Genomic DNA, 27,018 nt, shown 5'->3' with positions numbered 1-27,018 from the left:
CTGGGTGTATTTGCATATGTGCAACATTAGTAAAAACAGAACAGGGGCCCAGCTCTAGGCAGGCAAATAGTCTTACACAAGGCAGCCTTAATGAGAGGATGGATGCTCAAGTGCAAAAAGAGAAAAAGGAGAGGAAGTCACAGAATGAGAATTCTCTGTTCTCAGCTTCACAGCACCACTGATGCGTGGCCATTTATCACCTGGCTGCAGAGTATTCCCACATGGGGACACATTTGTCCAGACTCTCTCCTCACAAATCTAAGCGCTACACTCTTCGTGTGTGTCTCTGTGTTTGCAAATGGGTTCGTCTGTGCTGAAGAAGGTCTTTGCCTCAAAGGGATGCAAGTCCAATGAAAGAAAAGTTTGTCTTCGAGCACGTGCCTTACACACACACACACATGCACACATATGTACTAGATCTTGAAAAAGAGGGATATGGGGAGGTCAGACGGGGCAAAGCTATCTGTAAATCTATCTGCTGTGTCAAGATCAATTTTCTCCTAAGAGACTTCGAGTCCCATAATTCTTTGGCATTTCCTGGTCAGTTTCCTTCCGACACTTGCAGTTAAGGACCTGGGGACAGCACCCTATCCTGATATGTGTCAATGGGTCAGTCGACAGACAGCTTGTGTGTGTGTGATGTTAAAGAACACAACCTCCAGAGAGCTCATTTTGCAAAATGAACCACAGTAATGCAGGAACTACTTACCTTACGACCTCCCCAGCATAATAAATGACAAGGTGTTGCATTTTTAGAGCTCTGGCACTGTGTCTATAGCACTGCAGTTAGCTCCAATATTTACAATTTACATGCGCATGCATTTTTAAAGACTTTAAGTAAAGACTAGTTGCATGCATGAAAAAGAAGAAAGCATGCATGTGGAATGCATGCTCGTCATCAGCTTTCCCTCACTTTTCTTCTTCACTTGCACCCCTTTGTTCTTGCCCCGGGCCTACAGACCACACGTTGCAATTAGAGCTCATCGCATCATCAGGTGTACTGTAACTGCTAGTTACCCAACGGGAAAACATGACGAATCCAATGGCGATTAACAGATAATAGGCTTTCCTTGAAATTCCTCAAATGGAATTGCCCCCCCCCCGAACCTCTTTCCCGTTTACGAGGCACAAACAAACATAGATTCGCATTTAAATGCACAAGCAGCCACTGCATCTGTTGACTTTTAAATGCACCATCTTTCCCAGAAGCCCCTGTGACTCAGGAGATCGTATATATGGACTCCCTGCTGTTAGCTCATTACTATTAACATTCATGGTAGATCAGTCACTGATGCGGTCTGACTAGACCTTAATGATCCACATACTTCTCTCAGTCCCGTGTCATACTGCGAGCCTGGGTAGGATGGGAAATAGGTGAATGTGTGTAGGTACACGCGTGTTGTGGGATTTATCTCTGTTTCACCGCAAGATGTCAGACAGAAAAGTCTGCTAGTGATTCACCGGTGATACAAACATACGTGTGCGACTCGGGCTGCAACATGACTGTTGAGGGAACAGCTCTGCGTATGTGTTTACGTGCCTGGATCTGGAATCACAGCTTCTGCTTGAGTGACTTCTTGATGACTAAATGCAATAAGTGTGGTTAGAGGCATGGAACTTTCCGTTAACTACCAGGAATTATTAACATCTATCTGTTCCTAGTTTTAAAACTCTAAACTCTTCCCATGAGGTATCTTTAATGTAAACGATCATGATCTGCAGCAGGTTTGAATTTGTAGCCCTGCTTTGAGTAGCAACGCCAGAATCTGTTGTAAAATGTGACCAAAAGGCAAAACAAATATCTTTGTAGTTAAATATGGTGGATTTACCTGCTGTTTGAGCTGGTGCATGAGCCTGTCCTTCTCCCTCTTCAGAGCCATCACTTCCTCCTGGGCTTTCTTGCGTTTGGAGGAGGATAATTCTAGCAGGGCGATGTTGGCATCCTTTTCACTGATGGCTGCAAGCAAAGCCTGCTGCCTGACGGGGTGAGAAAAAGAAAAGGACCGTACTGACTGATGGGTAAAGTGTTAACAGCAAGTCACGTCACGTTTTTAATATTTAGAAAACAGACAGGTGTCGACTACAGAAAGCCCTACCGCAGCTGTATAGAGATGTCACAGGAAGCTCACTAATTCCAGCGCTCCCTAAACTCAGACAGCGATTCCACAGAAAAGAAGCAGACATCTTTGAAGTGGTCTGCTAAGTGTAGTATTTGTGGTACCTTACTATGACTCATGAGCATGTAATAGTGTAATAGGACCTAATGGAGCAGACTGAGCAGGATATGACATCTTTCTTATGTCACCCCTGGTTCCCACAGTGTCTGTGTGTGTTTGCATGTTTGTGACTGTGTACAGAGGGGGTGGCTTCAAATGACTGTCCACAGGTGCAGGGGGGCAAGGAGGACATACCACCAAACTTCATCATACACACAACCAGATGTACTAATTTAATCCCACAGAGCTCGATCTTGCATAAAGTCTGTGTGTTTGGGGAAGATCAGTGATGACTGTCTTCATCACAGTCATCAGCAGGATGTGTTTGATCTAAATTTGTGACTAACGAATTCTGTTTTCCCACTTTGGTAAGCATATCCATTCTCACAGTTAGCCAGGCATGGACAAACCTCTGCTTTGGCTCTTTATGTTGTTTTCTTTGACGAAAATAAAAGATAAATGGCAAAAAGAATGTCTAAACACACTTTCCTACAAAATACACTTTAGCTCATTTTATGATTTTCTTTTTGTCTTCATCTTTTGAGAAGTTTGTCTGAATGATCATCACACCAAACTAGTTCACCGGTTCATACCTTCAGTGTAGACACTTAAGTTATTTTAAGCTGAATACTCCAGACTGTTAAAGAGCATTTGAAATTAAGAGGGTATTAAACAAGCATGACGAGGTCATCTGTGGGTTTGTGTGAGGTGAAAGGTAGAGGAAGAGAAAGGAGGGTGCGTTAAAAATACACTTCGGTCTTTATTAAAAATTGACCTGCATTAGGGTGTTTTTATTCCATGATTTAAGTCCCTGCAGAAATAACTAAATTACGAAAAATAAACATGCTGAACTCAGAATAAAGTCCTGCTGGCCTGGGACTCCACATTTGATGTTTTTAGTACAATTATCTGCATGCCGCATCTGGATTCTCCCATTCAGGGCCATTAATAGCTCTTTGTGTATTGGTGTGTACTTGCATCTTGTGCATGTGTTTGCGTGTGCATGCATGTGGGTTCTGACATGGATTGGAGCAGCTAATCACACCATTAATCACAGCGCAGGACCAAAGTGACACTTTTCGTCTCCCCACACCTCCAGTGTTTTTCCTTTTAATGCTCACTGTAATGGGAACGAACACACACACACACACACACACACACACACACACACACACACACACACACACACACACACACACACACACACACACACAAGACTTGTAACAGAGCAAGTGCCTTAGACTGCAGGCGTATTTTTCTTGAGCTGGCCATTCTTAGTCTAAATCAGCTAAAGAATTAAATAAATAAATAAATAAAAAGTCCATATAGAGTACTCTGTTTATAAAATCCATCCTCATACAGTTCACCATTACAAAGCTTAACAAACTTGATGAATTCTGGATTTTAAAGAATGGCACAGCAGCAGTGCCCATTTCACTACTTTTTCTTTGGCTGCGTTAAATAGAGTGAAGAGGTGATGAACAGAGTCATATATGGGCAAGGAATGCAGCACAACATGTCACTGATCATAAACACTGTGTCAGATTAACGGCCAAAGCCTACATGCAGGATGGCCATCTTTACACCACATTGCCAGACATGGAAGCACAAAAATATTGAACCGCATCCAACCAGCCTCACAGCAAACGCTCGGATCTCTTTTAAGATAAAGTTCACACAGACGGAGCTGCAGGATTTTATCTTTACGGGTCAAAATGCTACAGTAAATACAGCATGAATGCTTGAATGCAATATTATTCCTTTTTAACTGCACAGCATTAAGAATGGGACTTTCTACAGTTTAAATAGTTGAAACACCGGGCAAAGCCAGGATGGCACAAGAGGAGAGTGCTTTTAAACGTTCAGGGAATCAACCCCACTTTTTGTGAATGTATCAGGAAATGCAGAGAGCCACCACTTTCTGAGCACTTCATGACGGACATTTACACCGTCTCTGTTGAATAAATTTGTGTTTTCTAATAATAAAAAAGACAATTATAATATAACAAGGATGAATTTTCCTCCAGAAAAAAACTCCATCTAAAGAAACGTCCTATAATTCTCTTCAGTTCTATTTAAATTCATCCATTTTAGACATTATGTCAATGCAGCAATGAAACCCTTAACTCAAATATAATTACAGCGTGTGTCAAATTACAGCTGCAGCGTGGCATATGCTGCTGTCTTTGAGGGAACAGTCGTCACCTTCATTACATCTGCATTCGCCTACGTCAGTCCCAAGAGAAGATTGCTGATCGAACCCGAGATGCTCTGAGCCCAACCAAATGAAACCTCTGAGCCAACGTGGCTGCCATGGTTCAATGCAAGCTAAATCGCTTCCAGTCTCTAAATTAACAAAGCGCGTTACAGTGAAGTCTCCTTGTGGGTGCTCACTAAGTGGTGCTGCGGGATTCTGCTGAGCGATGTCTTCCTAAAACAATAAAAAAGGGGCATTATTGTGATTAGTCTGCCTGTAAACCTCGTCTCCTACATCCTCAGTCGGTGATTGTGTGTGTCTGTGTGTGTGTGCGTGTGCTGATTAGTATTACTAACAGTCTTTGAACCTGAATCACACTGGAGTATTTAATCACATCTAATTTAAGTGGCCATTTGGCCTCAGTTGTTGAACAGACTTGCAATGTACATTAATCTAGAAGACAGGATTCATCTGTCAGGCACAAGCACACCCCACACACAAAGACAGATGCTCTATCTGCTGGCTGATCTTGAGTGGGTGAACCCTCTTTCTTTCCTCCGCTCTTGTCTTACTCCCTGCTTAACTTTGACTTGGCCTGTCCCAGACAAACAAAGGATTATCTTCATTTCCCCCCCCCCAATTGAAAGGGTGACAATGAAATGGTTTTTCATGACAAACTTGTGATTAGTCTTCATAAAAGTCAAACCCCAAGCACTGGAAGGTCATGAGGTATGCTAATAAAAGGACGTATAAATCCAACTGCTGGAGCCCTGGTGTCAAAAAGCTCCTCTGCGAGGTAATTGTAGTTTAGCTGACATGATAAACACGATGCTCAGACAAACAACTGCGCAGCCTTGAATAAAGATCTCCCACAGCTCAACTATAGTTTTGGTATTGTGAGAAAAAATGCGAGGTTCTGCAGAACAGCTGAACTGACATTTTATTTATAAGGGGTGAAATTCTCAGCTCAGCTACAACATGTGATTCCAATTGAAGCTTCATGGTCCCTGGGACATATTGAGACATTTGAATCTACAGAGGTGGGAGATGGATGGCTAAAGTACATGACTGTGTGATGTGAAGTGTGTGTGTGTTGGGGGCGAGACAACATGGAAAGAAAAAGTGAAAGAAGAAGAAGTTGAGATGTGAGGCACAAGGAGACAGAAGAGGTGATGAAGATATCTTCGAGGTGGAGCTGCTGCTCAGAGCGCTTTACAAAGGCACGCGGCACACTGTCAGGTCAGGCAGATTTCTGGGAGACAAAGGAGGTTAAGATGGGGTTAAAAGTGAGCATGAAACTGGGTACGTTCACACATAGGCACATCAAAGAGTGAGGTTTTGATGTGAAGAGATACCGTGGAGTTGGAGAGAAGGGATGTGTCAATGTGAAAAAAAACAAACAATAAAAAAGATGGCAAGAGATGAAGGTAGCAGGAGAAAGGGAGTACGTGTTTGACAAGACTGAGTGCCACCTGTGATGCATGAGAGAGAGTAAAGAGGGAAGAAAAGAAGGGGAGAGAAGTGGAGAGGAGAGGAGGAAGGGAAGAAAGGAGCAAAGGTAAAGATTTAGGAGTCCCAGCATACCCTAAATCAGCTCAGCGCACTGCATGTTGTTATTCCTAGGTGTCACGGTTGAGGGATATGTGTTTATAATTTGTGTTATGACTTACTTGAAATTATGAGTGTGGAGAGTCAGCCGGACAGAAACAGATGCGTCTGTGCGATGCCCAAGGGAACCATCAATACTGTCTACCCCTAAGCGCAGTGTGTGCATGTGCTGCATATTCATGTGCGCATGTATTTGCCTGTCCATAAATGCATTTGTGCTTTCATCTCCATATGTGCATGTATGATGTATTTTGTTTGCAAGAACACGGGGAGTCCTCTAATATCTGCTCCCAAACCATCTATTATGACGTCTTCCCGTTTGTGATCATGCCTTTCCACCGCTTAACTGTCCGGCTCTGCAGAAACATTCCTAGGGCACTTTATGGTGGTTTCTTGATTGTGGGTGTGTAAAGGTGCAGTACAAGTCTGGGGGCCCCTGTCTAGGCAGTTCTAGAAGCCTGTGGTGAGAGCAAGCAGAGGACATGAGAATGGGGCATGGTTGAGTGACACTATTATTTATGGTCTTGGAGTCATGTGTTATTTACAGCTAAGAAGGTAGGAAAAATGTCTATGTCCAACATAAAACACACGCTCAACCTACATTTGGTGAGCTTTCTGCAAAGCCAGTTGAGAGGATAAAGCCGTGTCTTAACTTTAAATGTGGGTAAAATTTATTTTTATGAGGTCCTAGTTTTGGCTGCCTTGGTTTGGATTAGCTCCATGCTAACCTGTAGCAGCTAACCTGCAGCCACATGCAAGATCCACATATTATCCGCTTCCTTTTGTATGCTCGGACGGATTTAAGCCTTTATTTATCTTAATCTACAAGGTAGGATTTATCCAAACCCACCACAAATAAAACTTGCATGACTGCCTTGTTTGTTCCTTTGGAGCAGTTGCTTTATGTATATAGGTCATTACATGTAAATTGTGAGCTTCAAATTTCACATGCTAACCTTGAGCTGCGCTTCCCAAGAAAAAAAACATGACAGCAGATGGTTCTCCCAGAACTAGACCAGGTTATGTGTGTTTTCACTTCACTAATAAAATATACAACGCACTTACTCTGCTAACCCCCACTCCCACACTAGTGCTCTGACTGGTGGGTGGTGGTGGGAGTCTAATTGAAAGAGTATGTATCAGTTTTACAGCAACAAGAGGGAAAATACGAGGGGACAAAAATCAACAAATCTGCCAAAACTAGCCAAATGTTTAGAGTTGGAGCAGGGACGAGGAGAGATGGCTGACTGCTCCCAGAGATGAGCAGGACCAGACGGCCACCGCTGCATTCCAGAAGGAAAGAGGGGGGAGAGAGATAGAGAGACCCAGACGGAGAGGAAACGAGTGCAGGAGACCAGGTGGCCGTGTGATTGCAGACAAAGGAGATGAAAAGTGCATTCGGTCTTGAAACAAAAAATTTGCAAAGGCGACGCAAGAATGTAAATGAACATTAATGCCAAGTTGAGGCGGCCGTACATTTTCAGTGCTGTTTGTTTGTTTCTTTATCTCTCTTACAGACAGAAACAAGTATCAAGGTGTGTTTCGTAAAACTCAGTGGAGGGTGATATAATAACAATATCAGTCTCATATCTGTGCATAAAGTGTGAAGCTCTACTCAGGTTGATTGCTTAGAATAACAACTGAACAAGGGTCTCATTCAGAATCAGAGCTCAAGCACAAATCTGTGAGTAAACCATGAATACAAACCTTTCACGCACAAATGTGCATGAAATTATTTGTGCTCTACAAACAAATCTATCACAATCCCGCTTTTGCATTTAAAAAGCTACTGCTAGTATTTACTAAAAAGAGGCAAAGTGTCAGTTTTGCAACTCTAAGGTATTTTTGTGGGTGGCCTTATTTTAGATTGTATTTGTAGGACTTATAACTTATAACTAAACTTAACTGAGTGTCAGAGGAAGGAGGAGACTCCGAACAGTCACAGCACTTTTAACAGATATTTCCTTTATATTGAAAATTCTCATTAAGCTGCCTCCAACATCTGAATTACAACACTGTTTCTCTAACACCTGCAGTTACAGTGTATTATTTCTCTTAGCAGACTGCCCCCATTCTCACCACTCCTTGTTTTTGACCAGTATATGCATGACTGAAATTAACTGACTGAATCACTGTTTAGATATTAACGCATCATTACCTGCAGAACATTCATCTTCTGTCGGTGCATTTTGCAATTTTGCCAATGCGTTAATGTGACAGACTTAGTAATCCTACCGTCTTAATGCTCAAGAATATGGATGTTTTTCAATAATTGCCATGAATTTCTTGTCCATCCCCACAGATCAGGTATTTCTTGTCCCAGTTACCATCTTTTTCTTATGATCAGTTTTTCTGTCTTTCTTATCTTTACTGTCAGAAATCTTCTTTGTTGTTCTTTAGCCAAAGTGAGTGTTTCAGGGTAAACGATATGCTATACCCCTGTTTTTTTTCCAAGCCCGAGTCTTGGTTTTGTTTGTTTTTTCTCAACCATCATCACTTTGGAAAGGTATGTCTTCTCTGGCATCCAACACCGACACCACATTTTCAGACCTTCTTCTTTTTTTTCTTGGTGTTGCAGTTTTCTCTCTTGCAACATCCACTTTCCTCCCTTCACCCCGAGGTAAACGTGTTTCTTTTTATAGAGAAACGGGGGGCGTGACAGTATGCAGCTAGTATGCAGAATGCATGAGCATGCTGATTTATTTGGTGTGATTGATCAGAATGATTCACTAACACCCACATGGTGGTAAGAACAAAACTGGTCAGTGCACACGGTAATAAGTTTGCATGTGCAGTTATTTTTTGCACAGGATAAGAATATACCATGCACATACATACACATATTGGTGAATGAGGCCTAAGGAGAACAGCTAGCCTCACTAACGCTATAAGATGCCAACCAATACCTCAAAAACACTTCAAAAGTTAATTAGGGTTTGATGGGTTTTCTATAAAGGTACTTGGTGGAACTTATTCTTCCCAGAAAATAGCCAGATGCAGCGAGCTTGGATGTGTACCCACCGTCTTAGTGTAACAATAAAGTTTGTACAAATCTTAGACGTGTCTGCCCACAGCCAACAGTCAACTCTATAGAGGGCAATGAACAGAGCAGACAAACGTAGCTGAACATATCCTGAATCTTGCACTTTAAAAGCACACAGATCTAAGACGAGCATCAATCTGCACTTTTTACTATTAAAGCAAATGAATGTATTGAATAAAACACTGAACTATTATTTTATAAATACAACCACAAAACAACTAATTGCATTATATCTGCTCTGTTATGTCCAGCCTTATTTTCTCACCTTGTGGTGATCAGCTAAGTCCCAGGTAAATTAGCAACATGCATCTTTTCTGGATAGCTCCATGTGTGCCCATGTGAGCTTGGCCAAGTAAGTTTGTGTGCAGGCATAGATTTCCCAGTGTAACCTCATTGTGTGAGTGTGATAAAGACACAAACCATATCAGATAAGTCAAAGCTTTAACCAATCACAAGAGCTGTCTGACACCAGGGCCTGAAACCTACTAATAGCAGAGCAGGGCTTTCCATTCGCTTAAAGGGAGGTTTGTTCTGTCTTTATTGTCATTCAGCTGACTGACTGACAGTGTTTCCCCAAGGCGCAAGAAACAAGACAGGAGGCTGCACTGTACCACACACGTGTAAAGCTGCTCTGTCTCGCACACAAGTACAGGCACAGACACACAGACACACAGCAGCTGGATTCTTTAAAGCTGCCTGTCATCTGGCAGAGAGGTGAGGGTAAGAGTAACATAGCTTCAGTCACACAGTGTAAGAAGACACACACATTCACACCTACACTGATGGAGGGAGAAGCATGCATATGCAGTAATAGAAAGTGTGTAAATAGTTCAGACACTCCGTTCTTCAGCATCATAATATGAAACTGTACATAAAGCACATTGAAAAGAAACTGTGTTTGATTTTTTCATCTGCAACAATAAAAGCCACCTTGGTTTCCTCAATACAAAATATTAATCATTGATTAAAACTTTGAAAAATGATTCTTTTCAGGATCCCCATGACATTTTCACATTTCTTCTAAAGTGTGTGCAACCCTCTGCACTCAAAATCATTAATCTGCTGCAGAGTTAGAGCTAAGCTAGAATCCACTGATAATTAACCACTTTCCCTTTCTTTCTGCACCAGATCTACTCTACACTGTCTTTAAAGTCAGCTCCAAAGAAACACCTTCTGCATTGCGTCATTTAAATGCTGTCTTTATGGCCTTGTATGTTCCACTGCATTATAATAACCCTCTGTCCAACAGATCATCACAGGCCTTTGAACAGGAAATGTCTTTTTCTCCTTCTCAGGCCTCACTCCATCACTCCTTCTCTCCTCCCTTTCTCTTCCTAATCAAAGAGAGGAGCAATTCTCTACCGAAGAGAATGGAATTACCTCCGCCATGGACTTGGACCTCTCTATCATTCGGTATCTCTCCCCCTCTATCATTCTCTATTCTGCTCTGGCGTGCCCTATACTCACTCCAAAGTGGGGCTAAATATTAAGTTCAAGGAGGTTACGCAAACACGTTGAAACAGCCATCCTTGGCCTAAATATTACCCTCAAACCTTCAATTACCCGCCTTGCTTTCCTCTCTCCCCTCATCCCCCTTGCCTTTCCTGTCCTCGGCATGGGTTCTCTCTCACTCCGGTCATCTAACTTCAGCCTGGAAATACAGTGCGCACTCATGACGCGGGGCCAAAAGGCCTTAAAAATGTCAGGGGCAGAGAGTCCAACATTGTGGTGCACTATAACACATACACACATACAAAGCTTCACCCAAAATACACATGTACACACAAACCGATGAAAGACGGGTCCACAAAACAGTGAGAGCGAGTACCCCTGGTGTATTTTCTCTGAGTTCCAAATGCAGGCCCTGGCGGTGGACCACAGCTGAACCACAGCCGACATGCGGTGGGATGGGAGGCCACCACACTCACTTCCCTTAAAGAAGCAATAGACACGCACACGCACACACAAAAAGACACAGGCATTAAATCAGACACACACACATGTTCAGCATTTTTCTGGACAGGACTGTCATGACGATAGGTCCGTGTTTAAAAAGCAGTTTGAGGTGAAGGGACAGATCTGTACGGGCTGTTTCCCACAATGCTTTGCCAGACAATTACACAACCCAATTAATGTGGTTACTACAGCACAGCTAGGACTTCACTCTAAGCAAACTGTGTATGTACGTGTGCGTGATAAAGAAGATGTGTGTACTCTCCTTTGGCCGGTATTACTCTCAGAATTATAGCTTTCGTTGGAGCTTACACTCGTCTATTTCCCGTCACTGTGTAAAGGACACACAAGGTCACACTAACATTCACCCCACACTCCATCAGCCAATCGGAGTTATTTCCAATCACAGCCACATGAGCTCAGGGATTATAAAAGCTGCATAACTAGACTGTGCTCTCTACTAAAACAGCTCCTGTAAATAAAACAGGTAAATAAATGCTGTGACACAGTTGTGTTTTACGAAACCGGTTATGAAATTTAATTACATAGAAGTAATGAGTTGTACCCATATACATCATAAAATATGGGGCCAGACAGAAAGTCTATGAAATGTACAAATGTACACACACGGGGGTCTAGGTGAGGGTGTTGATTAAAAGAGTCATGCCAGGTCTGGACAAGTCTGCTGTATATTTAGACAGATCAGTGAGGATCATGGGATCAAAGGGAAACATGATTACTACCTGGCCTTCTGATTTAAAAAAAGTCACTATTATTTCCCCGTCAGTAAAAACAGGAATACATATTTCAGCATGTTCGCTCTATGGCTCTCACGCACGCACACAGGCACGCACATGCGAAAGCACACACTCAGACAAACTCATGGGACATTTGCAGACACAATGACTTGCACCGGTGCACAATGGACACGGAGGTAGACACAAGAACACACCTACATACACAGTCTCACACATACAACCACGCCGCTCTGTAATCTGGGTAATTTGTACTTTGAAGCTAGTGTAGACAGATGATGGCCTCTGGAACATTTAGTCTGTTGTGTCACTGGATGTGCAGGTTCGCCGGTTGGTGTGAATTCCCAACAGACACATCCCCCACCCGCTACCCGAAAGTATAGCTGTTGTGAATAAGGTTCGTGTGAGAAGAGACACTGGCACAGCTTGTACTCTTCTCATTATTCCAATTCTTGTATGACTTCTTGTAAGACTGAGTGTGTGTGTGGGTTTGCAAACTTTATGAGGGTATGAAAATTAAAGCTGCAAGTGCCGACACACAGGCGCATAAATGCACATGCAAGCATGAAACAGCAAAAGTGTGCGCCTTTTGGTAATTGCAGCAGAGACGGGAACTTTCTTCTCCTAACCTTGAGCTGCTCCCATCGAGACCAGTTTCCCTTCGTCTACTTTTCTCATGCATTGGAATTATAAATGAATCCACACACAATATTCATAGATAAACACACACAACGTCATAAATGCTCTGCTGGCCCTCCACCACACCTGTGCATAAATTCCAGCATACATCTGTTTTTTAATAAAGAGACCTGTGGCAGTGTGCAGTTACATGCTGCTGACAGACTCACTGATTTCCAGATAGATAACATACACATCCAACTCAGCTCCCTTGGCACATTACATCACAGTTATTTTAATAATGGCTTCAACTGAGTCCTTTTTCTGGCTATGATTACATATAGGAGATTGTGTGTCTGCATGAATGTTCTTTCTTTTTTTTACTCCTTTACTATTAAATTATCACTTTGTGGTCATCTCAATGTAATTTTAAGAGTCTGAGGAGTTTAAGTTCATTATAATGTTGTTCTAAACACATGTTGGGCACCTTATGAGGGCTACATTAAATGTCAAAGATAAAAAGAAATTCAAACCGCATCCACAGTATGTATGCAAGTGTGTGTGCATCCTGTGAGGAGGCAGCTAGTACTGTGTTGTTCTGTGTAGATATGTGATGTTGCTCCATTAACACTGGAAAGTTGTGGCTGAGAGTGGGATCTTTTTTTTGGTTTGTGGTCTCTCACCCACTACTTAGCTGCTCTTTGTCAAAGCCATTCTGACAATGTGTTCAGGTATAATACAGCCCAAAGAGCTTTCTACAACGATCTGTGTGTCACGTGTGGATGTCTTCCCTTTCCCTCTGTGAATTCCCTAACACTAAATCTGACTGTTTGACACGGCAGAGAAAATGCAGGTGTGTTTTTGTGTTTCCTGGATCTTAAAGAAAAACACGCTGATATACTAGAGAAAGACGGTATTACAGATGGGAAAAGAGCTCAGAAAAGGTTTAAAACATTACTTACAACTAAAAAATAAAAAATAAAGGTCATTTTAGAGCTATACAGTGATGCATTAACAAACAGCTTTCTTTTTCCTTTTTCTTTTTTCTGAAAAAGGCCCGGAGAACACCTCGGTGCTACAGAAGATCCGCTGCATGGGTGCAGACGCGTGTGCAAACATTGTGACATCTTTCTGCGTCACAGAACAGCAACACTGAAAGAAGGTGAGGAGCATTTTAGCATGCAAGAAAGATATGTTTATTGCTCTTTTATCTGCAGTCATGCAGTCAGACATACCAGGAAATTGCTTAGAAGTTTGGGGAACAATTGGCACGAAAAGCCTGTAACTGACATGTCAGGATGTCTACAGTGCGGTGTGTGTGCAGACACGTGGGCTTGTGTTTCTCTGTATATGTGTATGAAAGCTTTCAGTGTTTATCCCGCATGGTTCTGTTTTTGCCAATGCGTCCGTGTACACATTCACGAGTTTATCGTGCACTGAGCTCCCGGAGTGACATGTCAGGACACTGATGTTAGGAAACTGAGACACTCTGAGTCTGATAAACAAACCATGCCGGGAGGAGGACCTAAACAATGTTCCGCAATTGCTTTATTACTCAGTGTTTGCCCTAGGTGTCACGTTACCGAGATCTTCAGCACCATAAAAGCGTTCTCTATGGTTCAGGCTTGTGTTAGAGTGTGTGTTTGCTCTGGCAGAGGCTCCCTTGTGACTGGTTATATTGGACATGCTCAAACAAAGCCAAACACACAACAGGAGCCACAAGCAATTAGGCCTGCCGTAGTGCATAACTCTCTGAACACCCTCTGATTTCCCCTCACCATCTACTAATTTCCCTCTCTACTTACGCATTTTGCACTACCATCCAACATCCACAAGTCACACTAAGAGGTTAGCCTCTGCTACATTTGTGCTCTGCTCCGTGTACTTATCCTCTGTGACATTTGTGGCAACAATACCATTTGCGTTTATGTCGTCTTTCGGTATAAAATGTTAATAAAATGCTAATCTGTTAATTAGACACCCAAGCAATAGCACTGGATTCGCCACTGACGCCAGGTGAACTCCAGGAAGCTCTGATAAGTATGCCCAATAATAAGGCTCCAGGTCCAGATGGTTTTCCAACAGATTTTTACAAAGAATTCTGGACAATTCTGGCACCAGTTTTTCACAGGATGTTGCAGGAAATCAAAGAAAATGGTAGACTACCACCAAATATGAACTCTGCAAATATCAGTCTCTTACAAAAGCCAGGCAAAGACCCTGTATATCCCTCAAGCTATCGTCCAATATCCCTTATTAATGTAGACCTTAAAATAATCTGCAAAGCTCTCTCAAAGAGATTAGAGAAAATAACCCCCCTTTTAATTCATCCTGACCAAACTGGTTTTATAAAAGGTAGGCACTCATCAACAAATACACGTAGATTACTTAATTTAATAGACTACTCATGCAGTAAAAACACTGAAACCATAATATTTTCTTTAGATGCAGAAAAAGCATTTGACAGAGTTAACTGGAAATTTCTATTTGCAACTTTACATAAATTTGGTTTTGGACCCTGTTTCATAAACTGGTTAAAAATATTATATAACTCCCCAACAGCTTGTGTCAGAACAAATGACCAAACATCCTCCCGCTTCTCTCTTCTGAGGGGCACCAGACAGGGATGCCCACTCTCCCCTTCACTGTTTGCAATTTTTATTGAGCCATTAGCAGCAGCAATTAGACAGGCTACAACAATTAAGGGCATAAAATGTAAGAATATAGAACATAAAATCAGCCTTTATGCAGATGATGTGTTACTTTTTCTCCAAAACTCACAAACCAATATCTCTGGGGTAATTGCATTGATAAATTCCTTCTCAAGTGTCTCAGATTATTCAATTAACTGGTCGAAATCAACAGTTCTTCCGATTAATTGCTCCTTCCATAATTCTTCTCCTTCCCCACTGCAATGTGGAAATATAAAATATTTAGGTATTAATGTCTCTCCTAAACTTTCAGAATTAACTAAATTAAACCACATCCCACTTTTAAAGACAGTAGAAGGCGACCTGGCTAGATGGAAATCTTTACCCATATCACTCATGGGAAGGGTCGCCGCTATAAAAATGATGATCTTGCCAAAAATAAACTATTTATTTTCAATGATCCCAAATAAGCCATCACAAGATTGGTTCAGATCTCTAGACTCGTACATTTCTAAATTCCTTTGGAAAGATAAACCCCCACGTATCAGCTTAAAAACACTACAAAGGACCAAGGATAAAGGAGGATTAGATCTGCCTAACTTTAATCACTATTTTTTAGCCAACAGGCTTCAGTTCATCTCTAGATGGTTTAAACACACCTTCTTAGATGAACCTTGGATAGATGTAGAACAGGCACTATGTAATAACCTAGAAATTTCAGACCTACCATTTATCAGCTCAAACATCAAACGACATGAATGCTTTAAAAGCATCAATATTAGCTCTTCTCTGACAGCATGGTGGGAGTTTCTAAAAATGACAGAGTCTTCATTAATCCCATGCAAACGTACACCTATCTGGAACAACCCGGACATATTACAAAACAATAATATGATAAACTTTTCAGATTGGAGTTGCAAAGGAATTAAATACTTGGAACATATATTGGAAGGAACAGACTTTATTTCATTTGACAGACTAGTTATACAATATGGGATCAACAAGAAACGATTTTTGGAATATCAACAAATTAAATCCATAGTAAAAAAGAAATTTAATCCCAGTGAAGCTGAATTACAAACACCACCAAGTGTGGTACAATTTCTTAGTCTAACCCCCCCCCAAATTATTGTCTAAAATATACAGAACACTTTCTAAAATAGATGAATCAATATCCCTTCCTATTGCAAAATGGGAAGCAGATTTATCAATCAACTTAGACCCAAACCTTTGGTCTCAGATATGCTTAAAAACCTTTCAATGGATCAGAAATCCCAGTTTGCAATTAATACAATACAAAATATTACACATAGTGCACTATACTGGTCATAGGATGTTCAAGATGGGCTATACGCCTTCCAACAACTGCTTACACTGCACAGCAAATACACCGGACAATTACATCCACGCTCTTTGGTTCTGTCCACCAGTTCAGAAATTTTGGCGTGAGATATGTGAAGACTTATCAAAGTGTCTGAAATGTAACATTCCAGCCTCCCCTTTAGTATGCTTGCTGGGCAACTTGGATGAGGTCACTGCAGAAATAAACACAGCCCACGTTGTTTTTACGGCCCTATGCATTGCCAAGAAAATGGTGCTCATTAACTGGAAAAATAAAAATAATCTTAATTCTAACCAATATAAAAACCATCTAATAGATCACATTAGTCTTGATACAACCTCTGCCATCACATTTGATCAATCCCTTTGGGCTCCTTTGATCGGCTTCATCACCTAGTGGGGGTGGGGGGTCATGGTTTGGTCCTGCCTTCGCTATTGTGGTTGATGTGGGGGTAGGGACGGCCTTAGGGCGTCTGGGGAGTCCCTAGGGACGTTTCCCTGGAGGGCCTAACCTGGGGGCTGTGGCCATGACCTGGTTAGAAGCTCTGGGGCTCTTGGATGGTGTTTTCCTTGTGGCTGCGTACAGCGGAGATGGGGGAGGGTCTGTGCTGGCGGACGTTGGTTACTGGCCTGGTAGCCTGGCTGCCCCTGGGAGGGTCCGGGACGGGCGTGGAGGCTTGGGGTCTGGGGGTGCTCCGCCCCCCGGTCTGGGGTGCTGGCCGGGCCTTGGGGGCTTGGGTCCTGGCTGTTGTGTCGCCGGAGCAGTGGGCGGGTGGGTGCAGGGGGGCTCAGCCCCAGTGCAGGGGACCTCTGGTGCATCGGCCCAACTAGGGGGCTCTCTAACTGGTGGGGAGGTTGTTACATCTTTGCAGGTGGTCTCCTCACCACAGGAGCTCACTCTGCAGGTGGGGGGAGAGATATAGGAGAGGGGGAGAATGAACTCAACCTGGGTGTCTATTGTCTTGTGTAGTTTGGGAGATGATTGGATGATGGGGTGGGTGCAGTTTTCTCTGGGGTGGAGTCGGGTGGGCTGCCCCGGACTCTGTGGGGCTGGGCAGTGCTGCTGCTGCGGGCCCCGGCCCGGATGGGCCTGGGCCTCCTTGCCCTGGTGGGTTCCAGAGCGTGGGGGTGCCTACTGGGGTCAGCGGGGGAGCTGGCCCCAGGGAGGGGCCGCTTGCCCCTCCCTTTCTTCCCTCCCCATCCTCAGCTGCCTCCCTATTCCCGCTCTACCACACCCACCCACACACGCAGGGCTTGGGGTGCAGGTATGTCACCAGGGTGCAGGGGAGGCACTCCCCCTCTGTCCCCTTCTGGCCGCCTGTGCCTCAATTTTATTCTGCAACCTAGACATCCACATTACTCACACTCTCACATAACACATACATATAGGGCCTTGGGGGTGGGCACGTTTTACAGCATCCAGAGGATGGTCGTTGTACTCCAACCCACCTCTGGCGCTGGTGCCCTACCCTCAATTTTAAATGCATTTAGACACTGAGGGTTTTCGGGAGGAGCCGTGCTGCTCTCTGAGAGGAAGCTAGTACCATGCTCTCCTGAGTTTTAAATGCACTTTAGAACAGCACACAACAACATTACATATGAGCGGGCGTAGGGAGGTTTGAGGTCTTCACTCACCCCGGTTCTGTTAGCCGTCAGGGCTGGGGGGCTGGGAGGAGGTGCTGGCCGTCAGACTGGGGTCTGGGATGCGGGGCCTCCCTGCTACTGCAGATAAGGAGGTGGTCCGCTTGCCTCCACCCCAGAGAGAAGGGTTACATCTCCTGGGTCTAGGTGCGGCTTGCCCCTCTGGGGGCGGGGGTACCTGGACCTGGGATATAGAGTATGTTTGGGGAGTGCGACTGTCTGTGCAGTGTCTATTTGTGTCTGTCTACACGTTGGGTGAGTGCCGAGTATTTGGTTGTGCATATGGGGGTGGGAATGCACGTCTGTGTCCGCGTGTGCCTGTTTGTCTGTGTCTATATGTCAGGTTGGGTCTTAGACTCAACCTCTCTGGGAACATCTCAGGCCCTCTAAAGTACGGAGGCCTATCTCCCCTCACCACACTCCCTGCCGGTGGCTGATGCCCTCAGACGTTGGTGTGTTGGTGGTCCTTGTCATCTGGGGCTGGGCGCTCATGCATGTACCGGCTCACTCCTGGTGGCCGATTGGCGGGGCCGGGCGCCTGTGGCCCGGCTGGGCTCCTTCCGGGGGGTGGGATGCCCTCAGGCCTCTGGCCTCTGGGCCTGAAGCTCGGTCCTCTCTGGCACAGCTGGCTGCCGGCGGAGCCCGCGGGCACGCCACTGCAACCCCCTCTGGCCTCTGCTCCGTAGCTGCGGGGTGACCTCTTGTTTGGGGCTCTACTCAGCTCTTCCCAGGAGGGTGGCACGGTTCCCCCCCCTTTGGTGGTCCTCCTCGGGTCCTTGTACTCTGGGGCCTCTGGATATCTGGGGCCTGGATCTCCTCCATACCTGCTTCATACCCTGGTGGACGGGGCTATGGCTCCCCACACTCCCTAGCAGATCGTTACATGGAGAAACCTTTGGAATACAAGCATGCTGATCCACACAGGTATGCACACAGGTGTACACACGGGTGTTCACAGACGCGGACTACACCTTTCTTGGCTGCTGCCTCAAAGCACATTGTGCGCTGTCTATCTTGCGTGCTGCACAATATCGTTTATTATTTAGTATCTACTGTTATCTACTGCTAGCTAGTTTATTGTGATGGTGCTGTTTTTATTATGTTGCTCTTTGTTGTTTGCTTTCTCTTCTGTTTTTTTTCTCCATACAGGTGATCCAGGCGTTTTGTTTGTTTTTGTTTGTTTTTTCCTTTCTTCCCCCCCTTTCTCACCGTCTCTTCTCCCCTTTGGTTTTCTTTCTCTCCCTCTCTTTCTTTCATTCTTTCTCCCTGTCCTATCCCCCAGTCACGTCTGTCCCGTTTGTAGCAACCGAAAATAAAATAAATACATAATTATAATAAAGGTCAATCAAATGGACCAATATGGCAAGGCCATGATGATCCACTTGGTAAAATAAATCCGCTTGGCATCTTTCTTGGCCTTAAGACAACAATTCTGATGGCTAAAGCTCCAAACGGGACACAAAAAAAAATAAAATAAAATAAAATAAAATAAAATGTTAATCTCAGACAGCAGAACACTGCTGACTGGCAAGGAAAGGCTTTTTACCCAAACTATGACAACAATCCTTCTTCTTCTACTTTCTCTTCTATTGTTTGGTGCAATTTAAAACATTACATGCTTTACATTTCTGCTACCTAATTCTCAATTCCTTTCTGTATAGTAAACAAGTAAAGTCAGACATAAACTGATGGACATTCATTTTGAATTAGATCCCCTGGAGCCCGAGCAGAGGTTGATATCTCATTGCTTGTGGCTTGGACAGGAGACAAAGTGAAGATCTGTTTCAAATCAATGTAAGAAAAACGGGTAAACTCAATCTTGGTCAACCCCTTTCTCTTTCTGCCCCCAACCCTTGCGCTCCTCTCTCTTTGTCTTCCTGCTGCTCTCTTGCTGTTTTTGGGCGTCTCTTTGGCCTTCCGTCACTAAACACCTCATAAGAGAGACATCACTTTGTGCATGACGACAGGACGAAGAGATGGAACGGTGCTGCGAGTGTGTTTCTTCTACAGAGGCCCCCAAAGAGGTTTCAGCAAGCCGCAATGGCACTCAGAGAATTCCCAATTTAGATCTACGGAAGGATTCCCACAACAGCAAAGACTGTGGTAGAAGTACAGCTTCCACAGGAAAAAGGAAAAAGCTAAAAACCTAATTTTAAGACTGACTTGACTGGCGATTTGATTCACGCAGTGCAGTACATGCAGTTTTCAAGCCGCCGTGACCATGGAGATTTAAGTCAATTTAGATAAGGCTTCAAAATAACTCCACAAAAAAGGTGACCAAAGGTGAAAGGTATTTCACGATGGCTGCCTAGTCTTGCTCAATGATAGTATGTGTGCTCTTACACATATACTTGCACCAAAGTTGCATTAATTAATTCCCATTATTTTAATTCTCATTTATTTCTGAATAGGTCGATATGAATTCCTCGCTGCTTGTCCCGTGTGTGTGTATAAACCTTTTGTAGTGGCTAATGTAGCTCTCCTGTTACACACACACACATGTTCTTTATGGGAAAGCTAATGGAGCTGAGTTCTTCCTGTCTGTGTGATGTGGTTCACTGTCGTTTGATGTGCTCAGGAATCTTGAATAGGAGAGCACCCCGAGCTGATCTTATCACATAAAAGCCCTCGCAATGGAAGAAGACACTCAACTCTGTTTTTTAACTTAATAGAGATCTGGGTCCCTGCTCCTGCATGTGTGTGTGTGTGTGCGTGTAACTGAGCCCTCGTGCACGTGCGCACCATTTCTCTAATTTAATCGAGTGTGTAACCTGAGGCCAAACACACACATTTGATTTCAGTAAATCCTGAACCTTAAGACCTGTGTCAAGAATGGATCAGAGACATGTCAGATACGTCAGTGTGCGTTACTGTGAGTGTGTGTGTGTGTGTGAGTGTGTGTGTGAGTGTGTGTGTGTGTGTGTGAAGACAGATGGGAAGGGAGCATAAGAAGCAGGAAAAAAACCAGAGATTTCACTTTTGTTATTTCTTTTTTGATTTTGCATTGAAATTACATCATGTGTGACAAGTGTGTGTGTGTTTAAGATGCACGCATTTGAGCACACCTGTTTTGATGTTCTTATTGAGTTTTAACCTTTTAAAAACTACGAAGGCTGGTTTTGTGCTCATTTTCTTTGTGTTTGCTTACAGGCTCAAGGCGTAGTCAGTCCATGCCTTAGCTATATTGTCATTTGCCAGATAGTCTGCTCAAGTTCAACTGCACTGACACGCCAAGAGCTGCACTACAGTTTACTTAAGTTTTGAGTTTTATTAAAGTATAAATGTATGAAAAGCACGGAGTCTTCATTCAAAAGATAACAGTGTTATAAATCCTGCGACCCAGCGGTCACGACTGCTTTAGATCATCATCAAGTATCCTTCGAGAGCAGTCGTACTCTTTTTAAGTAGCAAAAAATGCTTCGTCACTCATCTAAGTGACTTCTTTAGTCCTTAGCACGTCCGTAAGAACAGAATCAACTTTCTGGAATTTCCTTTCCCGGATGATTGAACGTGCGTGAAGACATCTTTACCTTGCAAAGAAAACTGAAGGATCCATCAAAGGTTTGAACAGGTAAGCTTACCCACAGAGAGAAATGCAAGAAAACACAGCCTAATATTAACGTCATGCTTTCAACAAAGGTCTCACATCATAATAACTTAAACATGCACAGCCTCTTACGAAGGCATTTATTAGTGCCTCAGTTCTACACACACACACTGTTAATATTCTGTGTGTCATCAGACTCAAAGCCGCGCCATTGTCTTTGCTCAGATTCCCTCTAGTCATTCTTGTCTCTGCAAGATGTTGTTTGTTTAGCGGTGACCAGTCCTGTCTCTACGCAGTCTGTCCGCCCACATTAAGGCCTCTTCTGTCTTATTGATGCGAGCTTTAAAGAGGAAGGACTATACAGATTAAACTGTGGTTGCCATCCTGAATAGATGTGACGCACGTACCAAATAAACTTTGGTTTTTAGTTTTTTTTTAGTTTTCTTTCTTCATTCTTTCTCTTTTTGCTGGGATTTCTTTTGTTTTTTTCTTTGGACAGTAACTGTGATGTTTTAAAAATGAGACAAAACGTTTTATTGCAGAGTTGTGAAAGTTAACAGTGTCTGGATGCTTGTGAATGTTAATTTCTTACCACAAACAAATAAGGCAAATGTGGTTTCTTTGCTTTTATAAGATTTGAAGTCTTAGTGGCGGGCTTAAATTCAGCGACCTCCTTTGCCTCAAGGTTTCATTTTTGTTTTCTTCTTTTTTTCTCTTTCCACACTTCTTCTTTCATTTCCTCTCCCCCTCCTCTGATTTCTTCTTATATTTCTTCTGTCCTTTCTAGTCTTAAACTCTGGATACCCACTGGCCTCGAGAGAACAGTCATGTTTCCAATATGTCTCCATTTAGCAGAAACCAAATGAACAAGAGCAGGGCCAAAACAAGAGCAGGAAAAATCATCACACAGCCACTGGCACAATCTGCTTATCTTTCACTGCTAATAGCTTTCATGCTCTTCACATCATTCCTTCTGTGTGCGCACATGCATGCACATGCGCCCATGCACACACACACACATGCACACACACACACACACACGCAGGGAAATTCATGTATTCACATGTTGTTCTTTAGACAAAAACACATTCAGATCAGTGAGGATACACATGCTCATCCAAACTTGCTTGGGCTGTTTCCTACCTCTGCCGAGAAGTACATAATGATAATTACAGTTTGGGCCTATATCCCTGAATTAACCAGATCAGACACACACACAAGTTCCAGAAATGCCAGGGGCTGCTGTGGTGTATACTGACTGAAGCGCAGTGTTCGAGAAGTCCTGTGCTGGGGAAGTGGTCCGTTCAGCCATTGTTCTCTATTAAAACCTCCTGGGAGCCATCTAAGCAAGACTGAGAGATGTGCAGGGCCAATAAAAACTCCAGTCAGACCAACAAAGAGTCAGAAAGACGACACACTTTGTTAGGGTGTTATTTAACAATATGTTACTGTGACCGAAGAGCACTAGATGAGATCGCGCAGAAGTAAAGCTGCAGACACAAAGTCCTTAATATTGCGCTGTGAGACACTCATACGCATAGATAAAGACAGACAGACGTCAGCCAGAGAAGCCACAGAGGAGAAAAACAGGAGCCGGAGCTCAGGTGTGTGTGCCAACCGCAGAGGCTTGGAGGTGTTTACAGTGTGAATATATGCCAGTAAGCCTCATTGACTCACTTGTGTGGGTATACCAGTTTTTCATGTGCCCATAATGGTAAACCATGAGGGTATTTCACTAAGCCACTCTTTTAAGGGCTGTTTTACAACGCAGCACATTCAACAACATATTACATGCAGCTGCATTTAAAACGGCTTTCTTCCATTCTAAAATCGCTGGCTGCACACTCTTTTCACTCTCAGTTCATGCTTCCATCTTTCAAACTAAATGCACAGTTGTGTATTAATCTACTTTTAAATTCTAACTGGATTTATGAGCATTTCTATCTGCACAAGCACTTCCTCTCTTGACTGCCCTTTCTTCTTTTCATTCCTTGAGCGACCCTGAGGGCAGGACCATTGTGTAGAAGGGCGTCACCGGTCCCCTCTGGGTGCTGTGTCCTGGGCTGCCTCTTTATGGCTGCAAGGCCCGCCTAATCAATTGCCCACTCCTGCGCACACAATTAGTCTTGAGATTTATACAGCCGGGTAAACTTAGGGGTGTTAGTCTCCCTAAGGCCAATCAGCATTCATGGGCTTTCCAGAGAGTTCTCCTTATACGCTGGCCAAACGACACTAATAAGCTTTAAGTGTGTGTGTGCGCGTGCATGCAAGCGTGTGCGCGTGTGTTTGCGACTGACACTAATTAGCAGCGCTGGTGCACCTATTTCCTCAGCACCATTTCCTGTGATAGTAATTATTAGGTATGTGTGATAAATTCCAGGCCCTCTTCCACCCGTCCCGAGATAAAACAAGAGAAAAACAGACAAAAAGAGAGGCGGGAGAACATTTCATACTCAGAGGAAGTTAAGTAGGTCAGTGTTAAAAGAGCGATGAAGCAAAAGTCGGAAGAGATAATGAAAGAATGATTTTACTCCAGTGGGGAACTCGGTACATAGTTGAAGGCAGTTTCCACATGCAACATTCCCCCATTGGCTCCTTGATGTGGCCTCCCTGTCTTTCCTTATGATTGTCAATCACTGCATTCCTTTTGCGTGTGTGTGTGTGTTTTAAATATTTTTCACTTCTTTTCTTTTCCTAATCACTCCAACTTCAATGTGTCATTTATCAGATTAGGACAAAAATTGCGTCTTTCTTTGGAAAGACTCTTCCATCTCAATCAGTTTAACAAAACACGTATATCCACTGTCGACCCTCAGCAGACGTCCTCAGAGTGTCACAGTTCATCACCACTTCATCTCACTTATACTTTAACTTAAGGAGACAATGCCACTTCTCATAGCCACTCCATGGTTCTTGAAACCTCACTGGTACCTCGGCCCAGCAGTTCTCACACTGACGCTTACAGAGAGTGTACATCTGTGCAGCAGCCATGCAAAACTCAAACCAGGGTTTACAAACTGTGCAGAACTTCCAAATCGTATTTAATGGGTAAGTCGGTGCTTGCCAAGCACGCTATCTGACTATAGGCACCAGTAAAATATTAATAAGTAGCGATAAAAAATAACCATAATTGATGTTAAAACAGCCCAACTTGTGGCATGAGCAGATTTGAGTCCAGGAGAAAATGGCTACAAAGATTTAGAGTTAAATATAGTATTCAAACTCTAAGAGTGTTAGCCGAGCAGAGCAGTATCCAACTAGAAAACCTAAATGCGTGAGCAAACTTTACATGTATCTCTGGACTATTTGTTTCCACCCTTGCGGCTCGCATTATAGGATGTAGAAAGAAGTCTCCATTACCTTACTATACCGAACAACCGACTTGGAAGCATTTCCATGTGATGAAGTCCTCCATTGACAAAACCTCAAAGGACGAGTTGGAGGAGTTGGGTGGAGCCTGCCTAGGCCTTGACATAATAAGACACCTATAGGCTCAACAGCTGACACACACGTCGAAGGTAAACACATGTGTCAGAGGGCACAGGAGCATAGACAGACATGATGAATGGGCTGAAGTTCCCACGAGGCGGCGCGCATACAAACTTGCTCAGAGAGGGGAAGGTGATGTGGAGTCAGCCCCTCCTCATCGCTGCAACACAGAGAATCCCATTCACATGCGGCACTGACCCTCCATGTCTCATCATTACCTATCACAACAATGGTGCTATAACACCACGCGGTAATTGTGCGCATATGGCTGTGCAAATGTGCATAGGTGTGAGCATCCACTTCAAGTTCTTGTGTACGAAATGCCGTGACGTCATATATTTCCGTGAGCTCAGAGTCATTAGCAAAATGATGTCAGTATATGTGAATGTAATTTTTAGAAAAACCACAAGAAACATAATATTGCCTATATTGGCTTGCTGAAGATATGAACGTGTAAATGAGGCTTTTCAGTCTAAAGGTGTGCGTGAGTGTGTGTGAGTGTGTGCACACGCTGCATTCATTTGTGTGTTCGTTTTTAAGTTTGTGAAAACCCGCGTGTGTGTGTCTAGGTCCCTGGGAGAGATCAGTGAGCAGGGACATGACCTTGCCAGTACAGCTGGTCTCTCTGTGTGTTTAGTCAGTGTAACCATGGCGATGGTGCTATGCAGACAGGATGTCTACATTGGGGATTTTGAAGTCATAACGTCGCTACTGCTCTAAGCTTCATTATGCCATGAGTTACTGCAAGCGGCCAGCAGATGGATATGTGACAGAATGTAATCTGGAGTTATAATTGAGGTCTTGTTATGTTTCCACTGTGTAGAATATTTCATTTGCACTTGAGTGAAGACATGATAAAAGAGTGGTGGCATTTGACCGGAATTTACTTTCGTATAATCACACATCATAACTGTTCAGAAGGCTTTCAAGCGTCAAGGACAAATATGGGTATAATAAGATATAAAAAGCTTAAGGATCTTGTTTGTTATTTTCAGCCTTTCTGTCCAACATGTTATTTAGAACCTTTTTAGAGCAGAAGAAAAAGCAGACAGCTATATTAATGTCATATTTACAACGTCTCTTTATATGTTCATTTAGTTATTAAATTGGATTCTTATAGCAGTTACTGTCACAAAGAAACAGCTATTCAGAGTATATTTTCTCTGTGTTTAATCATTGCATTTAAAGCTTTCTATTTAATCTTACTTTAGTAGTTTAGATTTGTGTCCATCAAGCAATACCAGGAAGAAGTAGGAGATCACTTCGAGTAAATGTAAGTTAAGACATTTTTTGCCAAATATTCAAAGTAATAAAAAATCCATCTTCAATGACAGAAGCACATAATATGATCCCCGACAGAGATATTAACATTATCGAGTCTGTTGGGAAGTTCATTAGGAAACAAAAACCAAAGACAAACTTGGAAGATGCTTGGAAGAACCTGCCTGCCAAGTGTCTTCAAAACTGTATAAGACTACTAATTAAATCAAAGCTCTTTTGAACTAAATACTGACTTTATTTATTTAAAAAAAAAAAACAAAACAATTTGTGGCCAATTACTTGAAAACATGCTCCACCTCTCCGTGAATTGCTTCCTTATCGTGGTGGAGGGGTTTGTGTGTCCCAGGGATCCCAGGGGCTATGTTGTCTGGGGGCTGTTGTCTGATTGGGAGGAACGGCCTCCCTGAACCCGAGCGGTGTTTTGTTATTGGACTTCTGTGCTAATCACAGTTTGGCCATAACGAACACCTTGTTCGAACTTAAGAGTGTCCATAAGTGCACGTGGCACACGCTCTAGGCTGCAGGTCGGAGAGGCCATGGAAAAAGACTTTCGGACTGCCTCGAAGAGATTCTGGCAAACCGTCAGGCGTCTCAGGAGGGGAAAGCGGTGCTCTACCTGCACTGTGTATAGTGCTGGCGGAGCGCTGCTGACGTCGACTGAGAAAATCGTCAGGCGGT

The 27,018-nt window shown here is 43.4% G+C and overlaps 1 protein-coding gene across 2 annotated transcripts in view; it reads right to left on the bottom strand.

Annotated features, from left to right (window-relative positions):
- The window catches only part of LOC146363672 (ERC protein 2), a 159,425-nt gene that overhangs the window by 43,551 nt on the left and 88,856 nt on the right, over window positions 1-27,018 (bottom strand). For both annotated transcript variants that reach the window (XM_084918139.1, XM_084918138.1), the window contains one exon: window positions 1,830-1,977. In XM_084918139.1, the coding sequence (XP_084774265.1) occupies window positions 1,830-1,977 (148 nt within the window). The remainder of the gene's footprint in view (window positions 1-1,829; window positions 1,978-27,018) is intronic.

This window comes from Perissodus microlepis, chromosome 20, assembly GCF_051167445.1.
Source record: "Perissodus microlepis isolate ML-2025 ecotype Zambia chromosome 20, ASM5116744v1, whole genome shotgun sequence".
Classification (NCBI taxonomy): Eukaryota; Metazoa; Chordata; class Actinopteri; order Cichliformes; family Cichlidae; genus Perissodus; species Perissodus microlepis.
This window is presented reverse-complemented; position numbering and strand designations above follow the sequence as displayed.